Source organism: Danio rerio, chromosome 21 (assembly GCF_049306965.1).
Source record: "Danio rerio strain Tuebingen ecotype United States chromosome 21, GRCz12tu, whole genome shotgun sequence".
NCBI classification, from domain to species: Eukaryota; Metazoa; Chordata; class Actinopteri; order Cypriniformes; family Danionidae; genus Danio; species Danio rerio.
Genome location: NC_133196.1, coordinates 38,889,912 through 38,915,843, shown reverse-complemented (window position 1 = coordinate 38,915,843; position 25,932 = coordinate 38,889,912). Strand labels below are relative to the sequence as shown.

Here is a 25,932-nt window from a genome sequence, read left to right as displayed (position 1 = left end):
AGTAATGCACCCTTCATTAAAAAATCTCTCTGGTAATATCTGAGCATATTTACTGTGCAAACCTTGCCAGTGAACTATCAGGAGAAAAAATAAATGAATAAAACAATCATTCATTAATCGTAATCGAGTTCAAATGTTCAAGTAATCAAAATTTTTGTTTTAGGCCAAATCGCCCAGCCCTAGGTGAAATATTACTAAATATTTTTTCAAAACAGTTATGTAGTACCAAACATAAAGGAAACTTCATATTGAATTCAATATCTTAGATCTGCTTTACTATTACTCCTTAGAAACATTTGCAATCCTTTGTGGCACAACTACCACCATCCCCCAAAGAGCTATTAAATTGTTGACATCCAAATCAAGCACTGTGTGCTGTGAAAAATTAGCAGCCATTAAGTCTGCAGGTAACTGTCAATTGCAGGAACTGTTCAGGGTTTCATCTAAGGGTGCCTCTCTTATTACAATAATGACACATGATGTGTAATTTAGTCCCATAGGCTTTGTCTAGAAGCTATTTTTGTTATGTGAGCGCCTGAGCGAGAGGGACAGTAATTGCTGCCGTCATGTTATATACGCTTTATGTGATCCAAATTGTGATTTCTGCACAAGGATTAGTGAAGCTTTGTGCACATCAGCACTTCCCTAAAAAAACTGATTGTGACATAAGCTGTAACGCATGCGGAAAAACAGAAATGTTACAATTATTAGCAAACATAACAGACTTGTGGCTTTTAATCCATAAATATAGCCTCTGAAAACATTTTTCACAGATGCTGCTGCTGCTGCTGTACAAGAGTATTAGAAAATGTCCACATTTAAATTGTAGTCTATTCCAGCAAAACAGACCATTAATATCAATTACTAACTTGGCACTGGGTGATTAAGATGTCCAGAAATATTCACACCAACCTCTGAAGTGGTCAAGGTTTGACTTGTTAGCGTGGTCTAATTAACTCTTGCCAGTATAATAAAGCAAAAAAGAGACTTTCTCCACTAACAGTCATTTAAAAGGAGTTATTTAGACTTGCACAGTAAATAAATCACTGATATCTTTCATTGAATTATAGCCTAGTAGTTTTGTCAGTGAGAAAAGGGGAAATTGAGTGACGATTTTTTAAGAAAGCATACATGTTTGCAGATTTCTCTCAATATTAGTGCAAAAAAGCAGAGTTGGCTTAAGAGCTAACTGAGGACGATAACCATTTAATCATAGCTATACATTTCTTTTAATTATAGGGTAGAAAAAGTCGGCTATAATGACAGCAGGGGACAATATTGTAAGAGAAGGATTTTTTCAGCAGATAAACCTAGAGTTGTGCTGACATAGATAAAGATACAGTGATGTAGTGTATCGACAATAGACTGAGATATCGGGAACAGCTAATACCTCTGACAAAATCAAGATAATATATAGCTAGTAGATCCAGAATGAGTAGATTCAGTTTTAACAGCAGTTTCACCACAAATGCAGTGACATACGCAGAAAGTAATGTATATTTACTGTAGAATAGTCTAACCATGGTTTAAAACTTGACGTTTCTGTGAACAGGAAGTTGCTGCAGACTTTTCTTTTCAGTGTGATGATGGCTTATTTTCAACTGAAACTAAATATTGAGTAGGGGCCGGGGTTTTATTGTTGTGCACGTCCACTCATCTTTCACGCACAACAAACTAACGGTTGGAGGAGGGACATGGCTAAGCATATTTTGCCCAAGATGTCAGACTGACATCATCAGAGAAGGACTGTCATCAGAGTTCTTTTAAAGCAAGTAATTTCACACGGCAGCCATCACTGAAACGCCTCTCAGGCAGTATATGCTCGGGCGTTCTGTTTGAAGGGAAACATCAAACTCTCCAAAATTGCTTGCCAAGCTTAAGATTTAAATTTATTTTAGGAATCACCAATAAGATTAAAGAACAACTGTCACTTTAGTTTAGTTTCGAAACATTCAAACACACAAAATCTGCAGAAACTGGTCTGGGCCAGTTTAGCGATCAATGATTAGCTCCTGTACTAGAAGGCGGGGCTTCAGTTGACGTATAGATCGTTACACTTTTCTCCATGTAAAACTACACAAGTGACATGCCTTGTTTATTCTACAGTCTTTGCTGCCATTCCCGAGAATAAGCACATTTTTATTATAACCAGATTTTAATTAAAGATTAAAACATTTTTTCCAGTGGATTAATTTGCATGGATTAATAATTAACCTTAGCACTGACATTTCTGCGCTAGCAAAAATAAACTATGTTAATGTCATGTTGACTAACTTATTTGTGGTGTAAGTGCTTACAATACAAAGCACTAGGAATGCACCAATCCCTATACTTGGATCAGATATTGGTTCGATACCTCATATTTTTGCTAGATTGGGTATCGGCCAGCTGGTACTGATCGAAATCCAGTCAACAAAAGCCATGAAGATAGCCTATTATAAGGGTTTAGAAAGTTGTCATGTAGGCCAACACAAAAATCTATTCAAGTGCTTAAATTCATGTTCACTTCAGCACTGTTCACCCGCCACTGTGCCTGTCAATCATTCTCCATTCATTTCCAATTCAAACTGTGTGTCTTTCATATATTACTTGAGTTTATCGCCAGAACTATAGAAACTGTGCATAAAATAATAATTAAAAACGGCACAGTGTCGAGACTGGATCTGTACTGGTCGACACTCAGAGTTTTGGTATCGGGATTGGATCAGTTCCAAAAAAAATGGTATAGGTGCATCCCTACATAGTACTGTATTATTTATATGTAATAAACAAACATATCTTTATAAAATATCTTTGTATAGGGTACCTTACCAAGTTTTGCCTTGTGTTGCTTTGTGCTAAAAAGATGTTAAACTCTAACGGTGGCCATGAGAATGGCTATAGCAATTTAAGATAATCCAAGCATCCACTTTTCCTAAATTCATCATTCATTCATTTTTCTTCAGTTTAATTCCTTTATTTATTAGGGGTCGCCACAGCGGAATGAACCGCCAACTTATCTAGCATATGTTTTAAACATAGGATGCCCTTCCAGCTGCAACCCAGTGCTGGGAAACATCCATACACACTCATTCACACTATGGCCAATTTAGTTTATTGTTAGTATTGTTAGTATTTAGTTTATACCACATGTCTTTGGACTTCTGTGGGAAACCGAAGCACCTGGAGTAAACAACGGGGAGATCATGCAAACTCCACACAGAAATGCCAACTGACCAAGCGGAGACTCTTCTTGCTGTGAGGTGACAGTGCTAACCACCAAGCCACAGATCGCCGACGCCTATTTTTTAAATAAAAAAGAATCAGCTGCACAATCTAAAGTGAACCAAGTGGGTGTAATGAAACAGCTGTGTGATACTTGCTATAGTTATAGTACTATAATAAACCCACAATTCAAATTGTGAGAAAGCACCATTTAGGCCCAATATCAATTCTATTTTTGTATCCCTACCCCTTCCCCTTAGCCCTTGAAACAGAGTGTAAAGAATAAAGCTTCAAATTGTACCCCTAAGAAATGAAACATTGGCATGGGACGATAGCCGTTTAAGGTATACCGCAGTTTGGAAAAGTCAAGGTTTTAAAACCACCAATATTTTCTGTAATACTGTTCCTAAGGTGTGTGTGAGATTTTTTATTTACATATTTTAGGACAAAAGTATCACCAGCAGAAAATATATCGAAAGATACCGTTTTAAGTTGTAAAGAAATCTGTGTTTTTGAAACAAATGAAGACAGAAGAAGTCTTAGTCTGACATGTTTACTACTCCAAAATACTTTAAATGTTTCTCAAAATAAAACATATTGTGTTCAAAGGGGGAAAAAGTAGTGTTTTACCCAGACTTTAAAAAAAGATGTATTTTAGAGCAGTAATCACAAAACCCTGAAACCGTGATATTTCTATCAAAGGTTATCATAGCGTCAGAATCTTATACCGACGCATGCATAGACACCACAAGACGTGCACATGTCATCGCAATCCCTTGCTTCATATGAGATCGACAATGGCAATTGCTGTAGTTATTCCAGTCGCGCTATTTGTTGGTATTTATCTTCCAGAAATCACTAATATATCGTGTTATCATAACAATATAATGTGGCATTGTATAATAGGATTATAACTATACTGTGCATTTACACTGTGGCCATATTCATCTATGTTAACACACTAAAGTATTATTACATTATACCAGACACTGTAAAAGGGTCATTCTCAGCCACTAGACTTTTCTGACGGGGTATTCCGAGCGTCAAAGTGACTGAATGTTGTGGGACTACTATACAGGAGTTATTAAAAGGGATTATAGATAGCGACATTTAGTGTCGACATTTTTTTATTTTATCAGGTTATTTCCTAAAGCATAACGGTGTGAATTATGAATGTATTAAAACATGTGCTTGTTTGTTGTAAAAATTTGTAATAATGACAAAAAAATACCAATTTGTGCATCTTCTGACTTCTATGTTTAGCCATGCTATAAACCAGCTTCACCACAATCTATATGATTTCCCTATTTGCAAAGAATACTTTTATATATGTGTGAATATAAAACCAAACTGCTTTGCTTGGCAATACAACTCAATTGTGTGGTTTCCTATAAATGTTTTGAGGGGGGAAAAGCAGGATGTGTATACTCAACATCACATGCTTGCATTCATGCTGCCGGTGTGAATATTCAGCACAGGCTGTGCTTATCAGCCCAATCTTTGCCATGCTGTTATTCAGTACAACAGCACTCTTGGGTATGAGAATAATCTAATGAACAACCCTGATTCAGGATGAAATGACGTTTAAACCAAAACAACGTAAAATAAACAAAACAAACATCATAGCGAGGAGTAACCTGGCGTATTTCTGCATTCCAGGGCAAAACCATGACCCACATTTTCTTAAAAGGAGCAGAAACAAACCCACACTAGCCATGCAGCTAACACACACTTCTCTTTATACTGTATATATATAACACACACAGCTAAAGCTAACCAGCTAGTAGGAAGGTGTTATATGCAAAACGACTCACTGCCCAAAGACAAAGGGCGGCGGGGGAAGAATTATGAAAACATTTGCATAATCACAAAAATCACAGTCTTAATTGTTCCTCATGTCCGTGAAGAGCGGTCGAGCTTTACAAACCCACCACGATGTTTCAGAGCCCCAACAAGCCGAAAAGGAGACAAGGGAAGCAGCGCAGACCCCCCAAAAAAACAACAGCACAAATTGACTCGCATTTCCTGGAAACGCTTCGCTTCCTACCTCCGGTTCCGTCCGAGTTTTCGTTTAAACTGCCTGAAGAATCATGATGACTGCCCACACAGCCACCCATGGATGTTTTCATGCGCCTCTTCCCCCCGCGGACCCGCTCTGGTTCGGTTTCCCCCCGTCCTCTCTCTCTGCCGGGATAGAGATTGACAGGGCGCGGGCATCAGCTGTGGAGAGGCGGGGCGGGTTTATGCACACGCGGCTGTAACTCAAAGCCTAGGCAGCTGCCTGTTCGCCGAGCGTTCGGAAAGCGCACACTCTAGGTGCTGACATGCTGTTTAGGTAGGCTCCTAGGTAGGTTTCGAGACGCGGCCAAGGTGTTCGTCTCTAGTCCGCTCACGGTAAAGGAGCTGAGGGTGATGGACAGACAACGCTGCTTGGAGAGTGTATATTGATTATATGCTAAAGAAAAAGGGATTCAAACTGTAAGTCTTAACTGTAAGACACGTTAAACAAAATGTAGGTCTTGTCTGTAGGACGTGTTTCCTTGAATTAGTTTTACGCGGTTTTTAACGTGTTTTCAACGTTTATAACGGTTGCTCTGTTTTTGTATAATAATACAATTTCCAATAATTCGTTGAAATTCGTTTTAAACGAAACTAAAAATATATCAATTATCAACGCCTTGCGGCCCCAGTTTGAAAACCCTAGTTTACAATCAACATAATAATATCAACAACAACAACAACAATATATATATATATATATATATATATATATATATATATATAAATATATATATATATATATATATATATATATATATATATATATATATATATATATATAATTGAAATTATGTTACTCTCAGACTCATGAGCGCACACAAAAACACTAGAAGAGGAATGTAAATATTTAATAAATACAAATAACTTTAGAAAAAATTAAGAAAGAAAGAAAAAACAAAAATACAATACCCTCCTAGGGCTTGAGGGTCAACATATGTGGACAGCACATTTTAGCTCTTAAGTGGCTATTTAAAAACTTTGAATGTTTTCTATTTTGTTACATGTCATCTTGCAACTATTTTGCAGCATATGAAATGTCCAAAACCCTATTTTTAACTGTCCAAAAAAAAAAAAAAGTAGTTTTTTTTTACTCTCTGATAGTCAAAGCAAGTAAAAAATCCTTTGTTAAATATGAATTAAAAACATTCAGGGAAAAAAAGTGTTTTATGTAAATTCGGACCACAAGTCCGCATCATTTTTCTCTAAAAGTACATCATATCACAAGATAATACGTAGATTTTTATTCTAATTAGGTTCCAATAAGCCCAAATAGCAAAGAGAAATAAAAAAAATGCATGGAAAAAACACCCTTGGCCTTAACTAATAAAGGCACATGGCAGGTAGGGTGCAGTGAAGAGTGCAGTACAATGAGACTTTGTTAAAGCGACAGAGCTATTTTTACAGTAGGCTAGACCTATATAATAAAAATAATGATATAATAATAATATAATAACAGCAATTAGGGTCCAACATCATATTTGAAAATATGCATCCATGGCATCTAAAAAAATCTAAACAGCTGCTGAATTAATGAGGCTCTAACAATTTATTAATGCGTTTTACTGACTCATGATTAAAAAAAATTTTCTCTTTTAATGCCAAAAATGTCTCTTCAGCTGTTTGTTTGGAACTGATGTGTGGCGCGCCCTAGTGAACAAAAGTGTGCACTACAAAGTGTACACTGCTGCGGACAGATTTGCAGGCCAAAATGTCAGCGTTTATAAAACTACATTAAGAAAAAAAAAATTTAAAGTTTAATAATTAGAACATTTAATAAAAAAAGTAAATTATGATGAATAAAACATTTTTACATACATTATTGTTGTTGTTTTTTTAAATATAATAAAGGATTAAGTGAACTATAAGGGACTCAAAGGGTGACTCGAGAAGCCATGATTATATTCTGATACTAATACACTGGGCTCTTTGTGGGACTTGTGGTGGGGCAGTGGTTTAAAAATACAAACATCACATAATGAAACTATTAAATAATAAATTAAGGTAATAAACAGATATTTCGTATGCCTCCATGGCAACCTGCTGCAATGTCATGCCTCAACTAGATGATAATTGTATGTCTGCACAATATGTAAACACCATCTGATGCATGTGACTCATAAGAGAAGTCAGGGAGGACGTTCTCTGATGACAATCAACAACAGAAAATCCAGTATTTCTGTATTTCCAGACCGCTGTCTCTTAGTGCACATAGTGTCTCATGAGAGCATATATAAATATAGTGAGTTAAGTACTCCGAGTTTCCATTTGACTTCATCACATTGTATATGTCATAAAGCTTATTAAGTCAAAATTATTTGAAATTTTAAAAATTTTTAAAAAATTCATTGGATAACTGAGGATTGTTCTGTAGACAATGCGGGAGATCTGCAGAGTGAATGGCAACATCAATAGCCTGAGGTGTCAAGACATTTGTGCTGCCCACTACATTACCATCCACAGAAGAGGGCAAATTCTTCAGCAGGACAACGCTCCTTCTCATACTCCAGCCTCCACATCAAAGTTCCTGAAAGCAAAAAAAGGTCAAGGTGCTCCAGGATTGTCCAGCCTAGTCCCTGGACATGAACATTATTAAGCCTGTATGGGGTAAGATGGAGGAGGCATTGAAGATGAATCCAAGGAGTCCTGATGAACTTTGGGAGTCCTGCAAGAAGGCTTTTTTGCCATTCCAGATAACTTTATTAATAAGTTATATAAGTCATTGCAGAGATGTATGGATGCAGTCGTCCAAGCTCATCGGAGTCATCCACAATATTAATTCTTTTTCCACTGCACCATGACTTTTATTTTATACTGTACATTTTTTACGTTAAGTGACAAGACTTTTGTCTAAGCAAATTCAGACTATACTGTCCTAATTAAAAATCAAGGCATCAGATTTTATTTGGTAAAATAAGGGTAATCTAGAGGCTTTTGCCTTCCATATTAGCCCCTTCTGATACCAAATGATCAACTAGAAGTCAAGTTATTATTTGTTGTTCCTAAAACTTGGATAGAAATAATACTTTTGTCTTCAACTGTATTTAAATACTCAACACAAGGTGGCAGCAAACTACTGAAAGAAGAAATGTGGGACTTTGAAAGTGCATTATCTGGCGTTTTATTTTGGCTTAACTATAAATACTTTGAGGGGGATGGGAATCAGTATGTTTTCCATGGAGTTATGAATTTATTGCCTTTCGAATTATGGAAAGCTCCAAAACAGTCGATTATTTGTTATTTGTTCTAATATTTAGCTAATTATTTAATAAATAAAATGTTGCATAATATCATATATAATTTCATAAATGTTTTGATACTGGCATATGTATCTACATGCACAATTGCATTTTAAGCCGTCTTTTTGATTATATAAGTGAACTGCCAAAAATATAAATTTGCCCTAAGTCACAGGTGTCAAACTCAGTTCCAAAAGGGCCGCAGCTCTGCACAGTTTAGTTCCAACCCTAATTAAACACACCTGATCAAACTAATTAAGTCCTTCAGGCTTGTTTGAAACCTACAGGTAAGTGTGTTGCAGCAGGGTTGGAACTAAACTGTGCAGGGCTTCGGCCCTCCAGGAATTGAGTTTGACACCCCTGCCCTAAGTGTACACTGTAAAATTACCTTTCATTTACAGTAAATTTCTGGCTAATAATTGCATTACTTTCACAGTAAGGTACTGTATGTAAATTCACAGTAAATTACTGTAAGGTACTTCATAATTACAATAATTCTGTAAGTATTTCTAAATATGAAAACAAGTGCGTGTACTATAGCATTAGTTAATGTGAATAAATTTCTGTTGAAAAAATAGTAATAGTGTTTGAATTCCTATAACTAACGTGCAAGATATAAGATATCTCATGTTTTACAGTAGTTTACTCTAATCATGATGCCTGTCTTAAATTCACAATAAAATTCAGAATATGTAAAATTAAAAAGTTAAATCCTGTAAAGTGCCACTAATGTAATTTACAGTGTTAAATTAAAGTAACATGTTGTGAAATTTTACACATCCCTTTATTCATGTGTTTAATACTTTCAATACCCTGTGTCATTTCGTTTTATTACACATAACATAATTTTCTTTCTATAAATAGATTATTTTGGTTGTTACTGACATCAATTAAGTTAACAGCACCTTTAAGGGGGTCACACACCAGATGTGCCGCTCAGCGACACGCTGCACCACACAGTGCAATGCATTTTAGAATTGTAAACATAGATTTCTATCAGGGTACGCACACCAGCGCTGCAAGTCAGCAACTCTCAGTGGTGCCCAGCTACGCCTCAGAACACTGTTCATATTTCTGCCATGCCACAGAGCGCCATCTGAATAGTTCATTTTAAATAACATGCGAATGTGTGCATTTGATGTGCGATACTTCCAATTGTCATGTGCACGCTGCTGAGCGGCACATCCGGTGTGCGACCCCCTTAAGAAATATGATTTCTGAGAAAACTATGATGTTCAATGCTTATTTTATCCACTGTATGTATTTATGTATGTATATAAAACAACAACCAATTGCATTTAAGTATTAAAAGTCATCTGTGGTTTTATTTATTTATTTATTTATTTAATTGATAATTCAACACTTTTAATTAGCATTAATATATTAATATAATATTTTTTATAGGTGTAATAACACATTTTTTTCCCATCGTGATATACTAGATTGATTTAACCCTCATGTATAAATTAAAGTCATAATTAGTGATCAATTTTCATGTTAATTATTTATGATTATTCCTAATTGATGATATTCTTAATTGCTGATAAATATAAATATTTAATAAAATTGGATCAATAAATTAGCACTGTGATAATGTGTGTCATTAATAATGAGTCACTGCGCAAATGAACATGTTTTAAAAGAGATTTACAATCCATTCTGAAACATTAACATTATGTAGAGTTAAAGATAACATTATTAGCCCTCCTGTAAAAAAGAAATGCAGTTTTAATAATTAATTTCTAACAATCTTGTTTTTATGACTGATTTTGCTACTTAATTTTCAAGACACTTAGCTTAAAATCCTATTTAAAGGCTTAACTTTGATAATTAGTTTAGGTTAACTAAGCATGTCATTGGACAACAAGAAACTTAAAGAATTTTGTAAGGGGGCTAATAATATTGATCTTAAAAAAATAGTTTTTAGAACAATTAATCAATTAATTAATAAAACTGCTTTTATTACAGCCAAACTTGAGAAAGTTTTTCTCTGAAAAAAGGAAATACTGTGAAGATGTTTTTAAGTATTTAAAAAATAATTCAAATTTCACAAGAGGGCTAATGATTTTATCTTCAGCTGTACATACAGTAAGTCTATCGTAATGTATAAATGAATCTAGCTTATTGTAAGTCAAAGATTTCAGAATACATACTTGTAATTAAACTGCATTTGAACTGTTTGGTTTGAAATTATCTTATAACGACAACGTAAAGAGTAAAATAAGTTGTAATAACTGATTACTCTAACTACTTATATTAAATGAGTTGAAACCAACACAGGCTGATTGTAAAAATATAGCTCTTTATACATTTCTGAAGGTCGCATAATATATAGCCAGTGGACTGTTAGGCTGCATTTTGTCTTTAAAGCAAATGCTACGGGGCTGTATGACACCGTTCTTTTTTGCTCTTACTGTACCAGCTGACCGCTTAACACCATGTGGGCAGCTTTTCCACTGTTACCAGTTTGCCCAGTGGCTCGTCACGTACATCGGAGAATTTGAGATGTAGAGCGGATTTGACCGTGACAACAGGGTTTGAATCTGGTGAAGAACGATTCCAGAAAGCAGGTAAGACAAAAATAAAAGGCAAAAAATAAAATAAAATAAACACGTAAGTAACATGAGAATGTGATCAAATCTGAAAACGTGGGAAAAATCAGTCGTGAGGGCTTTTCTTTTTTCTGGATTGCTTTAGAAAACACTGTTGGTTGGGTTTATGTAAGTGTGTGGGCAGGTCAATCGTTGCTTTTGAAAACACTATCAGTTGGGTTTAGGGAAGGAGCAGGGTTGGTCAGTTGATCAGTCAGTCAACAGCGGACTCTGGTGGATTTATGTGAGTTGAGCTGGCGAGTGAAATTTGAGATCTCAACAAGCGTACACAGCGCCTCTGGTGGATTTGCGAATACAAAAACTTTTTTTATTTTATATTATTTGGCATATTAGCTTTCCAGAAATGTATATAGGGGTACGTAACCAGAATGAGCCTGGGTTGGCTGATAACAACTAAATGGTTTTATGTTTAATCCACTTAAATCTGTTAAATAAACTTAATGACTTTGTGTTGAGATCATTATGAATGAACTGTGTGGAACCCTCATCTTTTCTACTGTGCAGGGTCAAATAAAGAAGTGCTGTTTCCTCTGGGTTTTCATTAATGAGGTTTTGTTCACATATTCTGACAAACAAGATTTTGTACTTTTGCTTTTAGTGTAGGCTGAACACCTGCTGGCAAAGTGCGAACCATTTACCACTCTTCTTTCAGGGCCATTCAGACTGATCTAAAAACAGTCTTTGCCGGAGATGAGTCAAATTATCTTCAGGGTGATGTGAAGACTCTTTTAAGCTGTGTGCCTCTTTCTTTTTTGCACCTTTCTGTCTCGATTGTCTTGATTTATTCATTTTCCGTCTGACAATCCTGTCTTTCGCTCTTTTATTTAGTTCTTTTTCAAGTCTAAAAACTGTTTCTGCACCTGAAAATATAAAATGAGCAAGAAAATTACCTTCGTCGTTCACAATGGAACTGAATCACATATTAAAAGTCTTAAAATAACAAGACTCCATTTATAAGCCTCATTTAATGACATTAAATTGTTATAGCATTACATTTTTTACAGTAAATCTACAGATGGGAAAGAAACAGTACATATTGATGTACAAAAAAAGTTAAACTACTGTCTTCATTTAAAGTATATTTTCACATAGGATTTCTTATTTAAACCTATTTTATTACATTTGCCTTAAAGGTTCAAGACACCTTGGAGTACTTTTTTTAAAAGTTTTTATAAAAGATTTGTGTGTGTTAAGCAGGATTTAAGACAATGTTAGCACCTGTTAGCTTTATTGTGGGGAAAACTGGATAGTTTTGAGCTTTTGTCAGCTAATTTCATATTCCGGGTTTAAAATAATTTTTTGGGTCGTATCAAAATCGGTGACGTAGCCTGAATCTGCTAGTGAAGTGATGATGCGTCAGTTTCTCATTATTATTTATAGCGGAGCTTTCTTATCCTATGAGAAGACCCTGCTTCTAAATTATTCATGAGAGCATGTGCTTTCCGAAGACAAAGCAGACCTGCCAATCTGTGAGACCCAATGACTGGCGCACATCATGGGTCGTATGTGTTTGTTTCCATGATCCACGGGGTTTGTAACATGTTTTTCCCTACGATGCTGGCCGATAAAGCAAAGATGTTGGTTTGCAGCAAGTGTTTTTGTCGGGAAAGCTGTACGAGAATAGGAGAATGGCAGACTTTGTCTTTTATCTGTAAAACTGCTTTTTTCATCTTAAAAATGTTGCCAAACTTTGACATATGCCATCAATGACTGATGCAGAAAAGCTTATTCATGCTTTTATGACCTCTCAATAAGATTATTGTAAAGCAATACTAGGCGGTTGCCCTGTTGGTCTAGTATACAAACTTCAGCTAGTTCAAAATGCAACTGCTAGAGTGCTTTCTAGAACAAAGAAATATGATCATAATGCTCCTGTTCTTTCATCATTGCATTGGCTCCCTATTAAATATTGTATAAAATCTTTAAATTTCATTGACTAGCTACAAAGCCCTGAACGGCTTAGCTCCCCAGTATTTGGGGGAGCTTATGGTGTATTACTGCCCAACACGTTCTCTATGCTGAATTAATACTATAATTAATTAATAATTGAGCCCAGAATATTAAAAGTGTAGAGCATGAGACAGATTCCTGCAAGACCCCAGTGACAGACAAGTCCTCGCATTGATTCTAAAAGCCAGCCTGTACACCAGCAGGTGACCTCTCCCATCTGCAGCTTCTCCACAATGGCCTTCCAGCATTCTCCAGCCTTCAGCGCCTAGACTGCAGCTCTGCACAAGACGTTTGGCCAGAGGAGAAATAGACAAGCTCAACTGAGCCAGATTTTTTTCAAGTTTTTTTTTCCCTTCACTTTTGCCAATTGGTGAAGTTTATTCCTTGCCGCTGTTGCCACTGGCTTGCATGGTTTGGAACTTGTGGAGATGCACATCAATGGATTTGCTCTTCAGTGGTTAGACTTTTAGCAGTGAAAATTAAACCACACTGAACTAAACTGAACTAAAACTGTTTCTATTTACTATAATCTTCTATGAGAAGCTGCTTCGACACAATCTACATTGTAAAAGCGCTATGGAAATAAAGATGAATTGAAAACTGAATTGAATTTTATCAGTTGAGTTTGTGACCATTCAGACACATTGCCTATATCCGTGCTGCTGTGTTCACACATGTTTAAAATCCTCCAGATTACCGACAGGGCTAATCGTTGAAATTGATAGGGCAAGGGACCTGCTGCACTGTTATCCACTGTTTATTATTAATAAATTACATAATTAATAATTACTTAGGTTGCGTCCGAAACCACATACTTCCATACTATATAGTATGCTAAAATCAGTATGTGAGCCGAGTAGTATGTCCGAGTTTATAGAATTCGAAAATCAGTATGCGAGAAGTGTCCGTATGGCTCACTAATTCCGGCGAGCTTCTAGACTGGGCATCTCTTGATGCCCCGCGAGCGAATTCATGAATGTGAGTAAAGTGACGCAACTGACGCAGGTAGGTCATGTGACCATGACAAAATGGCAGATGTAGTACGTCCGAATTCTATTCACAATGGTCACATTCATACTGTATAGAAAGTACTTTTCTAACGGCCGAGTACGTTTAAATTCAAATGCAGTACCTACTGTGTAGTGGGAGGTTTCAGATGCAGCTTTACTGTTTATTTATTTGCATTTAAACTTTGTAAACTATTAAATTATGGGTCTCCTCACAGTTTGTGTCTCATTTTGTGAGCCAACTGACAACAGTTGTTTGCTCCACTCTTTTTCCCCTGTACTGCCAGCCACACCCTCTCCTCCCTCTGTTCACAGCGCTCCATGCCCATCTCGGAGAATTTTTTTTTTAATTTCTGTGGTAGACTTGAACTATAACAGAGGGATTCAATAACCCTTTAAAGCAAAAAAAAAAAAAAAAAAAAACCCTAGGAAAAATTAAAAGCATTATTTTTCTCAAAATAGTATTTTTAATTCAAACCAGCAGTTTCAAGCAAGAAAAAAAGTATAATTTGAGGGTAATTTAGCAATTTAGGGATAACAAATTACAGCCATTTATTTTTAGGTTAGTACAAACCAAAATTAATCATTGATCTAATAATAAAATTATATTTTTTCTATAATAAAAATCTATGTTGTACCAAAGTAAAACAAAAAAACAAATAAATGTCTTTATAGTAAAAAATATTTTAACTTTTGTGTGAATGTAATTTTGTTTTTTTAACCACAACAAATATTTTTGATTGAGATTAAATTAAATTAACCACATTTTCTGGTGTAAGCGAAGTGGGGGTTGGGCTTTTGCTGTTATTACCCCAAAAAACTGGACCAAGCTTCCACCCCACATTGTCCACACTTCAACTTTATCTGTCTGTAAAAACCTTCTGAAATGGCATCTTTGCTTTTCAGCATTTAAGCCTTTTTTATGTTGAGTAGTTTATCTTATGTTTTAATTGTTATGTTCTGTATGACTTGTTATTTTAATTAGTATTGATTGTGTTCAGCACTTTAGGCAATGTTGTCTTGTAAAAACAAAAAAGTCTTATATAAAAAAGCTAACTAACTGAATTTTAAAGTTTGAACCCAAGGTAAATTATAATTTGTAAAAGACAAACATTTTTTAGCTGTAACACATTAAAGTATTTTATTTAGGTTAGTACAAAGTATAATTTTTTCAGTGTATATTACATAAGTGCAATGTGAAGGGACGCTGACAAAGGAGTGCGGATCCCAAATGCAGGTTTTTAAAAAATGTTCAGGTAAGCAATGGTCAACCGGGTCAAACAGATGTACTGTATACAGGAAATCCAGAAATGTGGTCAATAAATAGGCACTTGACCAAAATGCAGGCAGCAGACAACGTAAATGAACAAAACAAGGATCAAGGCATAGCAAGCGCAATGATCACAATACAGCTAAAAATACTCAGCAATTATGTCTCTGTGCTGCTTTTAAAGTCCATGAAATGAGTTATGAACAGCTTCAGCTGTGTGTGTTAGCAATCAGTGGAAAACCGGAACAGGTGTGAGTCTGTGGTGCGTGACAGGATTTGTAGTCCATATGGTGACAGATTTGTAGTCCTGAGTGAAAGTGAATGATTCCCAGTGATCTACAAGCCTGGATCATTGGTGATTGTGACAATAAGAGATGCAAGATTAATAAAACGAGAGAATAAAGTTTTTTTCATAGGTTATTGCCTTAAAAAGTTTGTACCTAAAAACTAGTAATCGTAAATACAACACCAAGTGTGTTTAAGTTAATGGTTGGCAGTGTACCACATTACATCTTTTGTCTGTTTTGATGCTTCAAAACACATTTATTTATGCAGAAAAAAATTCAGAAATTAAATCTAAAACTAAAATAAATTAGTTTATTTAAAATTTGACAGGGTAATGCAGCATAGTTCTCTGAAATGCGTCAAACACACTCTACACAATATTTGACTATTAAAACTACTAATATATGAAATGATAAAGTAAAATCAATAATTAAAAAACATAAAATACTATAAATTATAAATTATCTATACAACAATTTAAGAGCACGATATCTTAAGAAATCTTAAGAATGTTTAGATATTTATTCTAAAAAAGAAACATTTCTTATAATCAAATTTTGAAGCCAATTTGTTTGTTTGTTTGTTTAAACTTTATTAATCCCAAAGGGAAATTCACAAAATTCAGTGGAAATTGAAATTAAATTGGCGTATGTTGTATTTTTTTTAATTTCTTGTATCTTTCTAACTCGTTTTTTTTTCCGTTGTTTTTTGTTGCCCATTCACCAACATCACGTTTCCCTACTGTAATTAAAAGTAATTTCACTGAAAAAGATTTAGTGTTGCTGTTGATAAAAAGTGACCAGTAATATAGAGCATTAAAGTTCTGAATATAAAAATATTCACATATGGGAATAAGTTAATAAAAATTAAAACTTTGCAGACAATGAGGATGCTAATTTATGGTATATTCTTTTGCTGAAGACCTTTTTTTATTATTATTATTGACTGCCAAAATGACTAGGTTTCTTGATTTTGCTAAATGATTCTTCATCAGCCAGAAAATTAAAACAAACCTAGCAAAAAAAAAAAAGATTTTTAGCACCCACCCACCCACCTTTATGAAGCACCGCAGATGACATATTATTGCCTTATTCTCTTTTCTCCTCATTCTATACTCAGATATTTTTTTTATACTAAATAGCAAAATACATCAAATATATTGTTGCTTTTGACCTTATTCTATACATCCCTACAGCAGGTCTTAATCTAAATGGTTTAGAATACTTTGAAAAGCTTAAGATATGTAATACCTAAAAGTAAAAATGTATTTATATACACCTTTCACAGACAAGAAGCAAAAAAGTGCTTTACACTTTTCTCTGTTTAGAATCAATTCATTTCAGTGGATGCAACATTTACTCTTTCTTTTTAAAACTTTTTTTTAAAGTTTATTAATAGAAGAGGCTGGGCAACCAGCGAATAGAGCATTAGAGCAGGGGTTTTCAAACTGGGGGCCGCCAGATGGCGCTAGGGGGGCCGCAAAAAAATTTAGATAAGGGGTAATCAATGGGCCCACATGGATGAATTTTGTGTAAGAACATTATCGGAGGCTGAAAGCACTTCCCTGTTTATGGCTTGCGTTCCTAAGTAAGCGATCAGCTGGGTGCTGCGGAGTGCGCGCCTCTCTGCGCAGGCTTCACTCATAGGAAACAAATATCATTTTAAAGACACGGCACAACATTGCACCTCGTCCACAGTGTGACAGGCTTTACACTTTGCATTGTACAAATATAAGACGGTCCTCTTTGCAGCATGGCAAACAAACATATTAAAATTGTAAAGCAAAAAGTTCTGCAATAACAATGAATGGAGCTGACATCACATCAGCGAGTTCTCAGAGTTTCACTCCTGCTACACTAATGACAGCTGGATGAGCTCTGCAGTGGACCTCTTACTCGCATTGGTTCATAACTGGATGATTAAAAAAAACTAAATTGTATACACCCTGAATAAAACCACTATAGCCTATAAAAATTATAATGTATCTGTTTGTGTTATGTTATAGGGCTAATTAATTATTAAATATTAAAATGTATTAGTGCTCCATATTTAATGGAGCTCAACATATCTGATCAAATTTTAATACTCTGAATATAAATACAAGATGTTCCACTTTTTCCCATATTTATGTGTGTAACTAATTTAAATGTAATGTTCAGTATTATTATTAATAGAACAAACTGGTATGAACATTTTAAAGTCAGCAAAGCTTCTAAAATTATGCAAAGTAAAATTTGTGGCTCTTTGAACTTGAATACCCAATTCTAGATTGCATTTAAGAAATTGTTTTTTATCAGTGTAAGTCAGGATTGTCGACCTGGGTAAATTATGATGTGCACAAAAAAAAGGAATAAAAACAAACAAAACACACTGAACCACTACAGCCTCTATTGTAGTATTGCTAGTTACAACAGTACAGTTAACTGTTAACAGGCTGATGAATGACAAAACTCTTTAAAACTTCAAAGCTTTAAATCTTTAGATACATTTAGACTCTCAGCTGTAAGGGTAAATACAGAAGAGTCTAGCTGTGCATAGGCAGAAAAAAGCATAAAAATGGCATAAAAAACTGTGTAAACGTGATGACTCAAACACAAAATATGGCTTGATGGAATCCAGTGAGAGCAGACCACAATAAACACTGAACATGAAGATTTAATCAATAGATTGAAGCACTGAAACCATGTCAACTCAACTAACATCTTACAAAAATTAATCCAGATAGTGAATAATATAGAATTATTGAATAATATATAATAATATAAATGTATTGAATGATACAATTTTAAAAAATTAAGTACAGTTGTTAATTTGAGGGTGTGGCGTCATTTTTATTTTTTGGGGGTCCCTGAAAGAATTTGCCCTACACAAAGGGGCCCTCAGCTGAAAAAGTTTGAAAACCCCTGCATTAGAGTAATGTAATCTAGTGGTCATAAAAGCATGAACTAGCTGTTTTGCATCTGAGACAGATAACATGCCTTGTAACTTGATATTTCTGATTTGTCTGGGTTTAATAGTAGAAAATTGTTGGTCATCCAGTCTTTAACATCTTTAATACACCCAGTTAGCTTAGACAGTTCAGATGTTTCATCAGACTGTATTGAAATATATAAGCAAATTTATCTGGATAGCAGTGAAAACTGATCCCATGTATATTGTAAACAACAAAGGGCTTAAATTGATCCTTGATGCACCCTATACTTTACTGGCCTATCTTGTGAAAGTTGTTGATTTATATTTACAAACTGGTAACAGTCAGTAAAGTATGACTTCAATCATTGTAAAGCCTGTCCCTGGACACCTATAAAATTTAAGTGATCTATGAGGATACCATGATTGATAGTGTTGAATGCAGCACTGAAGTCAACTAATACTAGTAGTGAGATGCAGTAAATTGTAGCTAGCTTGAAAGGGTTTTGTAGGTGACCTAGAGATAAAGAAGAGTTGATAACATTAAGAAGAGGTTCTCTTACTACAGGTCAAACTCTTTCAGTAATTTTGTTGGAATTGGATCTAACATACATAGCTGATTTATACCTATTGATAACTTTATCTAGCACTTAAAGTTTATACATCTGGAAAACTAAAACCATTGACTTCTTAAAGTCATTGTTTTTCCTACTCTGGAAGTCAATGCATTACACTATTTACATTACACTCTAAAAACAATGCTGGACTGTTGTAATCCAATGTTTGGTCAAATATGGACAAACGCAACTGAGTCTGACTTAGAAGCAATATTAGTAACTGAAGCAGAAGCAATTGTCAGCCATGCCACCGCTTTAACCCTCACTCCAGGCAAATGTCATGTTGTTCACTTGTGATGTAGCACAAAAATGAGGGCAATTTGCCATCCTTGTTAAGCACAACAGTACTTAGAACATTGTGTGTTCAGTGAAATGGAGCAAGCTAATTAGCCTTGTCTTTTTGCATCTCAGCAGAGATTCGATTTTATTTAACCATTTCTGCTCTCTACATTTATTCAATATAATTTTGAATTTAGACGTTTTTTTTTTATTTGTTTATTTTTTAAAGGCTGGATTGTACAATGTTGGTTCAATTATGGACAAACCCAAGAGTCTATTCTTTTTGAATATATTTATACACATTTATAACCAACTGTAGGGGTAGTGCCAACATTCGCCTCATTTAAATGTGAAAAAGAGGAGCTAGACACTATTAGCTTTTAATTCACCCTGACAATTATTTGATCGTTGACATTCATGAGCAAATCAGCCATGTATGACCGCAGGGCAAGTTGTTTCAGACAGTTCACAGCCAGGCTACTGAGAAAAGTCAATATCTTGTGAAAGGTGTATAGTCACCCAAGGGGGTTTCTATAGATGTGTGTGTAAAGAAACAGCTGAATGCAAGCTTTATACCTTTTCATTGAACTCATACTGTGACAATTATTGTTTTCTGAGATGCACTGAAAAATATATTTTTGTGTAAACTGAAACATGCTAATACACGGTTATTGTTATAAACCCCTTTCACAGCACAAAAGGTTCTTTAGATTACTAAAATGTTCTTCACACTATGAAAACTGGTTATTTAAAGAACTGTTCACTAAATAGTGCAACCAAAAATTGCATAAGCTAAAATTGTCGGTACTGTGAATGCGTGTGTATGGTTGTTTCCCAGTGATGGGTTGCAGCTGGAAGGGCATCCGCTGCGTAAAACATGAGCTTGATAAGTTGGTGGTTCATTTTTTTTTTTTTACATATTTCTAATCATAATTGTTTTAATAACTCATTTCTAATAACTAATTTATCTTTGCCATGATGACAGTAATTAATATATGACTAGATATTTTTCAAGACCCCAAGTGACATTTAAAGGCTTACGTAGGCTAATTAGGTTAACTAGGCAGGTTAGGGTAATTAGGCAAGTTATTGTATAACAATGGTTTGTTCTGTAGACTATCGAACCAAATATAGCTTAAAGGGGCTACTAATTTTGTCCTTAAAATGGTTTTTATAAAGTTAAAAGCTGCTTTCATTCTAGCTGAACTAAAACAAATAAGACTTCCTCCATAAGAAAAATATTATCAGACATACTGTGAAAATGTCCTTGCTCTGCTAAACATCATTTGAGAAATATTTCAGATAGCAAAAAGAATTCAAAGGGTTTCAAAAGGTATAATTAATGCCACAATAAATGTTTAATATTGGTTGTTCATTTTGAAATAAAAAAATAAAAGTAGCAAAATGTTCGTTAAGAGTTTTTTTTTTTTTTTTGCTGTAGGAAACAGCTGTGCTGATGAGAAGAAAACCCGACTGCTCTTTCATGACATTGGGATGCAGGTGATACAAGGCTATCTATATTAAAGAACTGCAAATAAGCAGATATTATAACAATTTATCAATAAGCACACACACTTCTCTCGCTCTCCATGGCCGTGGTTTGCTGATCAAACGAAAAACAAATGACGGGGAGGAGCTGAATTCTGCCGCCATTTTCTTATTAAATTCAAAGGGGCCTGAGGCGATAATTTAGTGTACAGTTTTTAAGCTATTCGCAAAAGTTTTAGGGGGCTGAGCAGAAATATAGGCCTTGCAACACCCATGAGTTCAGTTATGCTAAAAGTATGCAATCAAAATGGATGGAAATTATATATGGAATCAGACATAAATCTCATTTGTTTGTTTGTTGGCCTAAATACTTTTAATGGCATTTTGATTAAACATCTTTTTTTATTTTTTAAGAATAGCAAGTAAAACTTTAGTTTAGGGACCAACATATTCTCACGGCGATCTGTAACTTGATTTAGTGGCTAATTCATATGAATTCGTACAATTTAATTTGTACAATTTAGTACGATTTGCTCATCACCCAATGACGGTTGGGGTTAGAGGTGGGGTTGGGTGCCACGCCTCCTTTTTAAAATCGTATATTTTCGTCTGACTGAACTCGTAAGAATTTGTACAAATTAGCCACTAACCTGGCAAAACGTAAAATACTTACGTTTCCTCATGAGATCAGGCTGTAGGGACCGATTCTCAGTATTACATAGTGGCTAATTATCTGCTTATTATGAAAATATTGACTCTTTATCAGCACCTATGTATAAAGTGCATATTCTACATGGTCTTATTTTATATTCCCTAATACTTCAACCTAGCTAACTATTAAAATGCAGCCAGTTAGGAGGTTGCTGATGCAAAAACCATAGTTATTATGAATTGTACTTTAAATATTAAGCATGAACATTATTCTAGACAATTGGTGTCGAAAAAGTTCCTGCAAATCTTGAAAGCAGTTGAATTACTTATTGGGCCTAAATCCTGTACACAGCAGATCTCACAACTCGACAATTCGAGGGATACAAAGTTATTAGAGGGATTAGAGGGATACAAAGTCATATATCCCATGCCACAAACACTCTGGAATAGCCTTCCTGATAATGTCCGAGGCTCAGACACACTCTCCCAATTCAAAACTAGATTAAAGACATATATTTTTAATAAAGCTTACACTCATCAATTAGCGGTATAATACATAAATGTGCTCCACACAGGTTTCTTCTTGCTTCTTTACACTATGAACAGCAGCTACGCTAATTATTCTCTTTATTCTATGTTTCCACCTGGGGATCCCGAGGCCCTCAGACTATGGAGCACCACTGATTCAATTCAAGCCCAGCGACGAGATGATCCCAAGGTTTCCATATCATGGACCAGGCTGTATTCTGAGCTGCTGCTGTTTTGGTCATGGAGAAGTGGAGAGCATACGACTGATTCCTGTGGCGCTCCAGGTACAGACGAGTCTTCGATGAGGTCCTGCTTCCGGCCTCCGACGCCTTGACTGCAGCTCTACACACGATGTTTGGCCAGTGGAAAAATGGTGGTGCCCAACTGAGGTTTTTCTCAAGGTTTTTTAATTTTTCACTTTTGTCAATTGGTGAAGTTTTTTCCTCGCCGCTGTCGCCACTGGCTTGCATGGTTCGGGATCTGTAGAGCTGCGTATTAATAGATTGCTCTTCAGTGTTTGGACTCTCAGTAGTGATTATTAAACCACACTAAACTGAACTGAACTTAAAACTTTGAAAACTGAACTACAGTGTTTCAATTTACTATGATCTTCTATGTGAAGCTGCTTTGACACAATCTACTGTACATTGTAAAAGCGCAATAGAATTAAATGTGAAATGAATTTGTTGCGAATAGAGGAAAAAAAATATCGACACGTTCAAACACATCATGGAATATACACTTGTATAATGACTAAATTTCTTTGTATAGCAATATCAATCTCAGAACATGTAGTACAGAGTTATGAGAATAATTGAAACTCTCTGCTGTCATTCTTCTGCTAAGTAGGCAACAGCTTCTCTGCAGGGGTTCACTAGAAAAAGTAACAATCATGAGCCTGTAATTTACCATCCAAGTGATTGCGATGAAAGAACACAAGCTATTGTGATTGTGGTTAATGTTATCATCATTTTCTGCACTTAAAAGGTGAATGCATGAAATGTCAGAATTGCATTAATGCTAATAATATTCATAAACATCTTTAACATTAGTATTGCTATATATCAGAAGCAGATTCAGGTTGCTGCTGACTTGAGAACTGAATGGTGGCTAATTTGCAGGCATTGTATATGAGTTGTGTGAGTGTAAAAAGCACCAGTACCTTACCTCACTCACACCTTAGCAAATAAATGCTAATAGATGCTAATGGCTAAGACAGCTGTCTAACTCAGAGTGGAATCGAACGATTGATCTGTTGGGCCAACAAATGGCCTTTGGTTTCTCCTCTTATCAGTGACCTTGTCGTTGATGGACTAATGCCCTGTGCAACAATAAAAGTTGACAAAACTCCCTGTGTGCTATTTATATCAGTGTTAGCTTAGTTATGTGCAGTATATGTGCAGTGTGGTTGTTTAATATCAGAATGGCTGCTTATTATGAAAGCCTGTTCCAGCCACTGAATAAAAAAATAATAATAAAATAAACTATTATAAACTCAGAATTCTGAGTTATAAAGTCCCAAATCTTAGTAAGAAATTAGCAATTTTGAGTTATAAAGTCCCAATTCTGAGTTTAAAAAGTCGCAATTCTGAGTAATAAAATCAGAATTCTGAGTTATAAAGTCGTAATTCTGAGTTCTAAAATTGCAATCCTGAGTTTATAAAGTCGCAATTCTGAGTTAGAAAGTCGCAATTCTGAGTTAGTAAAGTCCCAATTCTGAGTTATAAAATAATAATTCTGAGTTATAAAGTCGCAATTCTAAGTTATAAAATAATAATTCTGAGTTATAAAGTCGCAATTCTGAGTTATAAAATAATAATTCTGAGTTATAAAGTCGCAATTCTGAGTTAGAAAGTCGCAATTCTTAGTTAATAAAGTCCCAATTCTGAGTTATAAAATAATAATTCTGAGTTAATAAAGTCCCAATTCTGAGTTATAAAATAATAATTCTGAGTTATAAAGTCGCAATTCTAAGTTATAAAATAACAATTCTGAGTTATAAAGTCGCAATTCTGAGTTAGAAAGTCGCAATTCTGAGTTAATAAAGTCCCAATTCTGAGTTATAAAATAATAATTCTGAGTTATAAAGTTGCAATTCTGAGTTATAAAATAACAATTCTGAGTTATAAAGTCGCAATTCTGAGTTAAAAAGTCGCAATTCTGAGTTAATAAAGTCGCAATTCTGAGTTATAAAATAATAATTCTGAGTTATAAAGTCGCAATTCTGAGTTATAAAATAACAATTCTAAGTTATAAAGTCGCAATTCTGAGTTATAAAGTCGTAATTCTGTTATAAAGTCGCAATTCTGAGTTAATAAAGTCCCAATTCTGAGTTATAAAATAACAATTCTGAGTTATAAAGTTGCAATTCTGAGTTATAAAATAACAATTCTGACTTTATAAATTTGCGATTCTGAGTTATAAAGTCATAATTCTGATTTATAAAGTTGCAATTCTAAGTTCTTTTTCAGAATTGCAAGTTATAAAAGAGTTTCCCAAAAACCTAAAATTTGAATTTCGATATTATTAAACCCACGTGAACACAGGAAAACCAACTGACCCAGCCGTGTCTCGGACCAGCGACATTCTTGCTGTGAGGCGACTGTGTCACCCCTCTTTCAAGCAACTAATAAGCAAGCTTAGTTTTCAATCGTCACGTCACGCATGCGGGAATTATTTAAATATCCACATTCCTGTTCAACACAAAAATGTCTGTCCAGAAAACTCAGTTAAACATGCAGACATACTGTAACATTTTAGCAAATATTGTTGACATACCATATATTTTTATGTAATCAATTCTTATTCACAATTCTTAGTATATACAACAGAAAAAGTATAGTGTGCTGAACAAATGGTGATTTAGTTTTACAGTGTAAAGTGAGATATCACATTGGCTAAAACAATAGCAATAGATTGTTCATGAGTACTTTTATCATGATTTTATGTTTTCGAGAAATTGTACTACCACTAAAAAAACTTGCAAGATCAGAAGAACTGAAAGTCTGTGCTTTTTAAAATACTGTTGGTTGAGTCAATCAGTCATTCAGTCAGTCAAACAGTCAGTCAACAGCGACCTCTGGTGGATTTTTGAGAGAACAGAAGGTGCGAAAAGCACTTGAGAGAGAAATTTGGAATTTCAAAAAGAGCACACAGCGGCCTCTCATGGATTTGCGAAAACCAAAACTGCAAAAAAAATTAAAAAATAAAATAAAAATAAAAATAGCATTGCTCCTGGGATGTATTTGATGGTCTGTTTTCAGAATGAGTCTGGGTTTTATACTTCACAAGTACAATGTGTAATAGATGAGCTAAAAACAACTTGCAAAGTCATAAGAACTGAAAGCCCAATCTGGTAGACACAAAGCTCTGCCCATCCCTGCCAGCGGAACCATGGACTTATATAGAAATTTCTATGAGCTGTTACCTACTTTGTTGGTAACAGACAATTGCACTTATCAACCATAAGAGGGAGCAGTGAGAGAAAGTTGCATAGCGTTGCTTTATCAAAAGCTAATGTAAGATATAACATGGGCTGAAGCATAGCAGTAGATTGTTTTTGAGTACTGTTAAATTTACGAGCAAATTTACTTTGATTTCCATTTTGTCAAACGTAAGTGCTATGCTTCCAACATAGGCTTATTCTAAAAAACGTAACCCTATATACATTTCTGGAGAACAGGAACTATGTAGCCAGAAGTATGTATGGCTGCATTTCATTTTATTAAATGAATGCTACAGTGAGGTTTGATGCCGTTCCTTTTTGCGCTTACTAGCTGACCGCTTACATCTGAATGGATGGCTTTCTGGCTGTAACCTGCTTGTCCAGCTAGC

General features: G+C 34.9%; 1 protein-coding gene and 1 long non-coding RNA gene across 3 annotated transcripts in view; one reads left to right on the top strand and one right to left on the bottom strand.

The window, feature by feature from the left end:
- Positions 1-5,437, bottom strand: part of ubtd2 (ubiquitin domain containing 2) — a 64,121-nt gene extending 58,684 nt beyond the window's left edge. The window contains 1 exon segment of the mRNA NM_001002718.2: positions 5,252-5,437. Within this exon segment, the coding sequence (NP_001002718.2) occupies positions 5,252-5,333 (82 nt within the window). The 5' untranslated portion in view covers positions 5,334-5,437.
- On the top strand, positions 5,394-9,801 carry LOC141379892 (uncharacterized). 2 transcript variants are annotated; one of them, XR_012396846.1, is made up of 3 exons: positions 5,394-5,682; positions 7,637-8,638; positions 8,807-9,801. It is a non-coding gene; the product is annotated as an uncharacterized lncRNA (long non-coding RNA). The 2 variants fall into 2 exon arrangements; XR_012396844.1 differs by having other exon boundaries at positions 7,637-8,678; positions 8,807-9,286.
- The last annotated feature ends 16,131 nt before the right edge of the window (positions 9,802-25,932 follow it).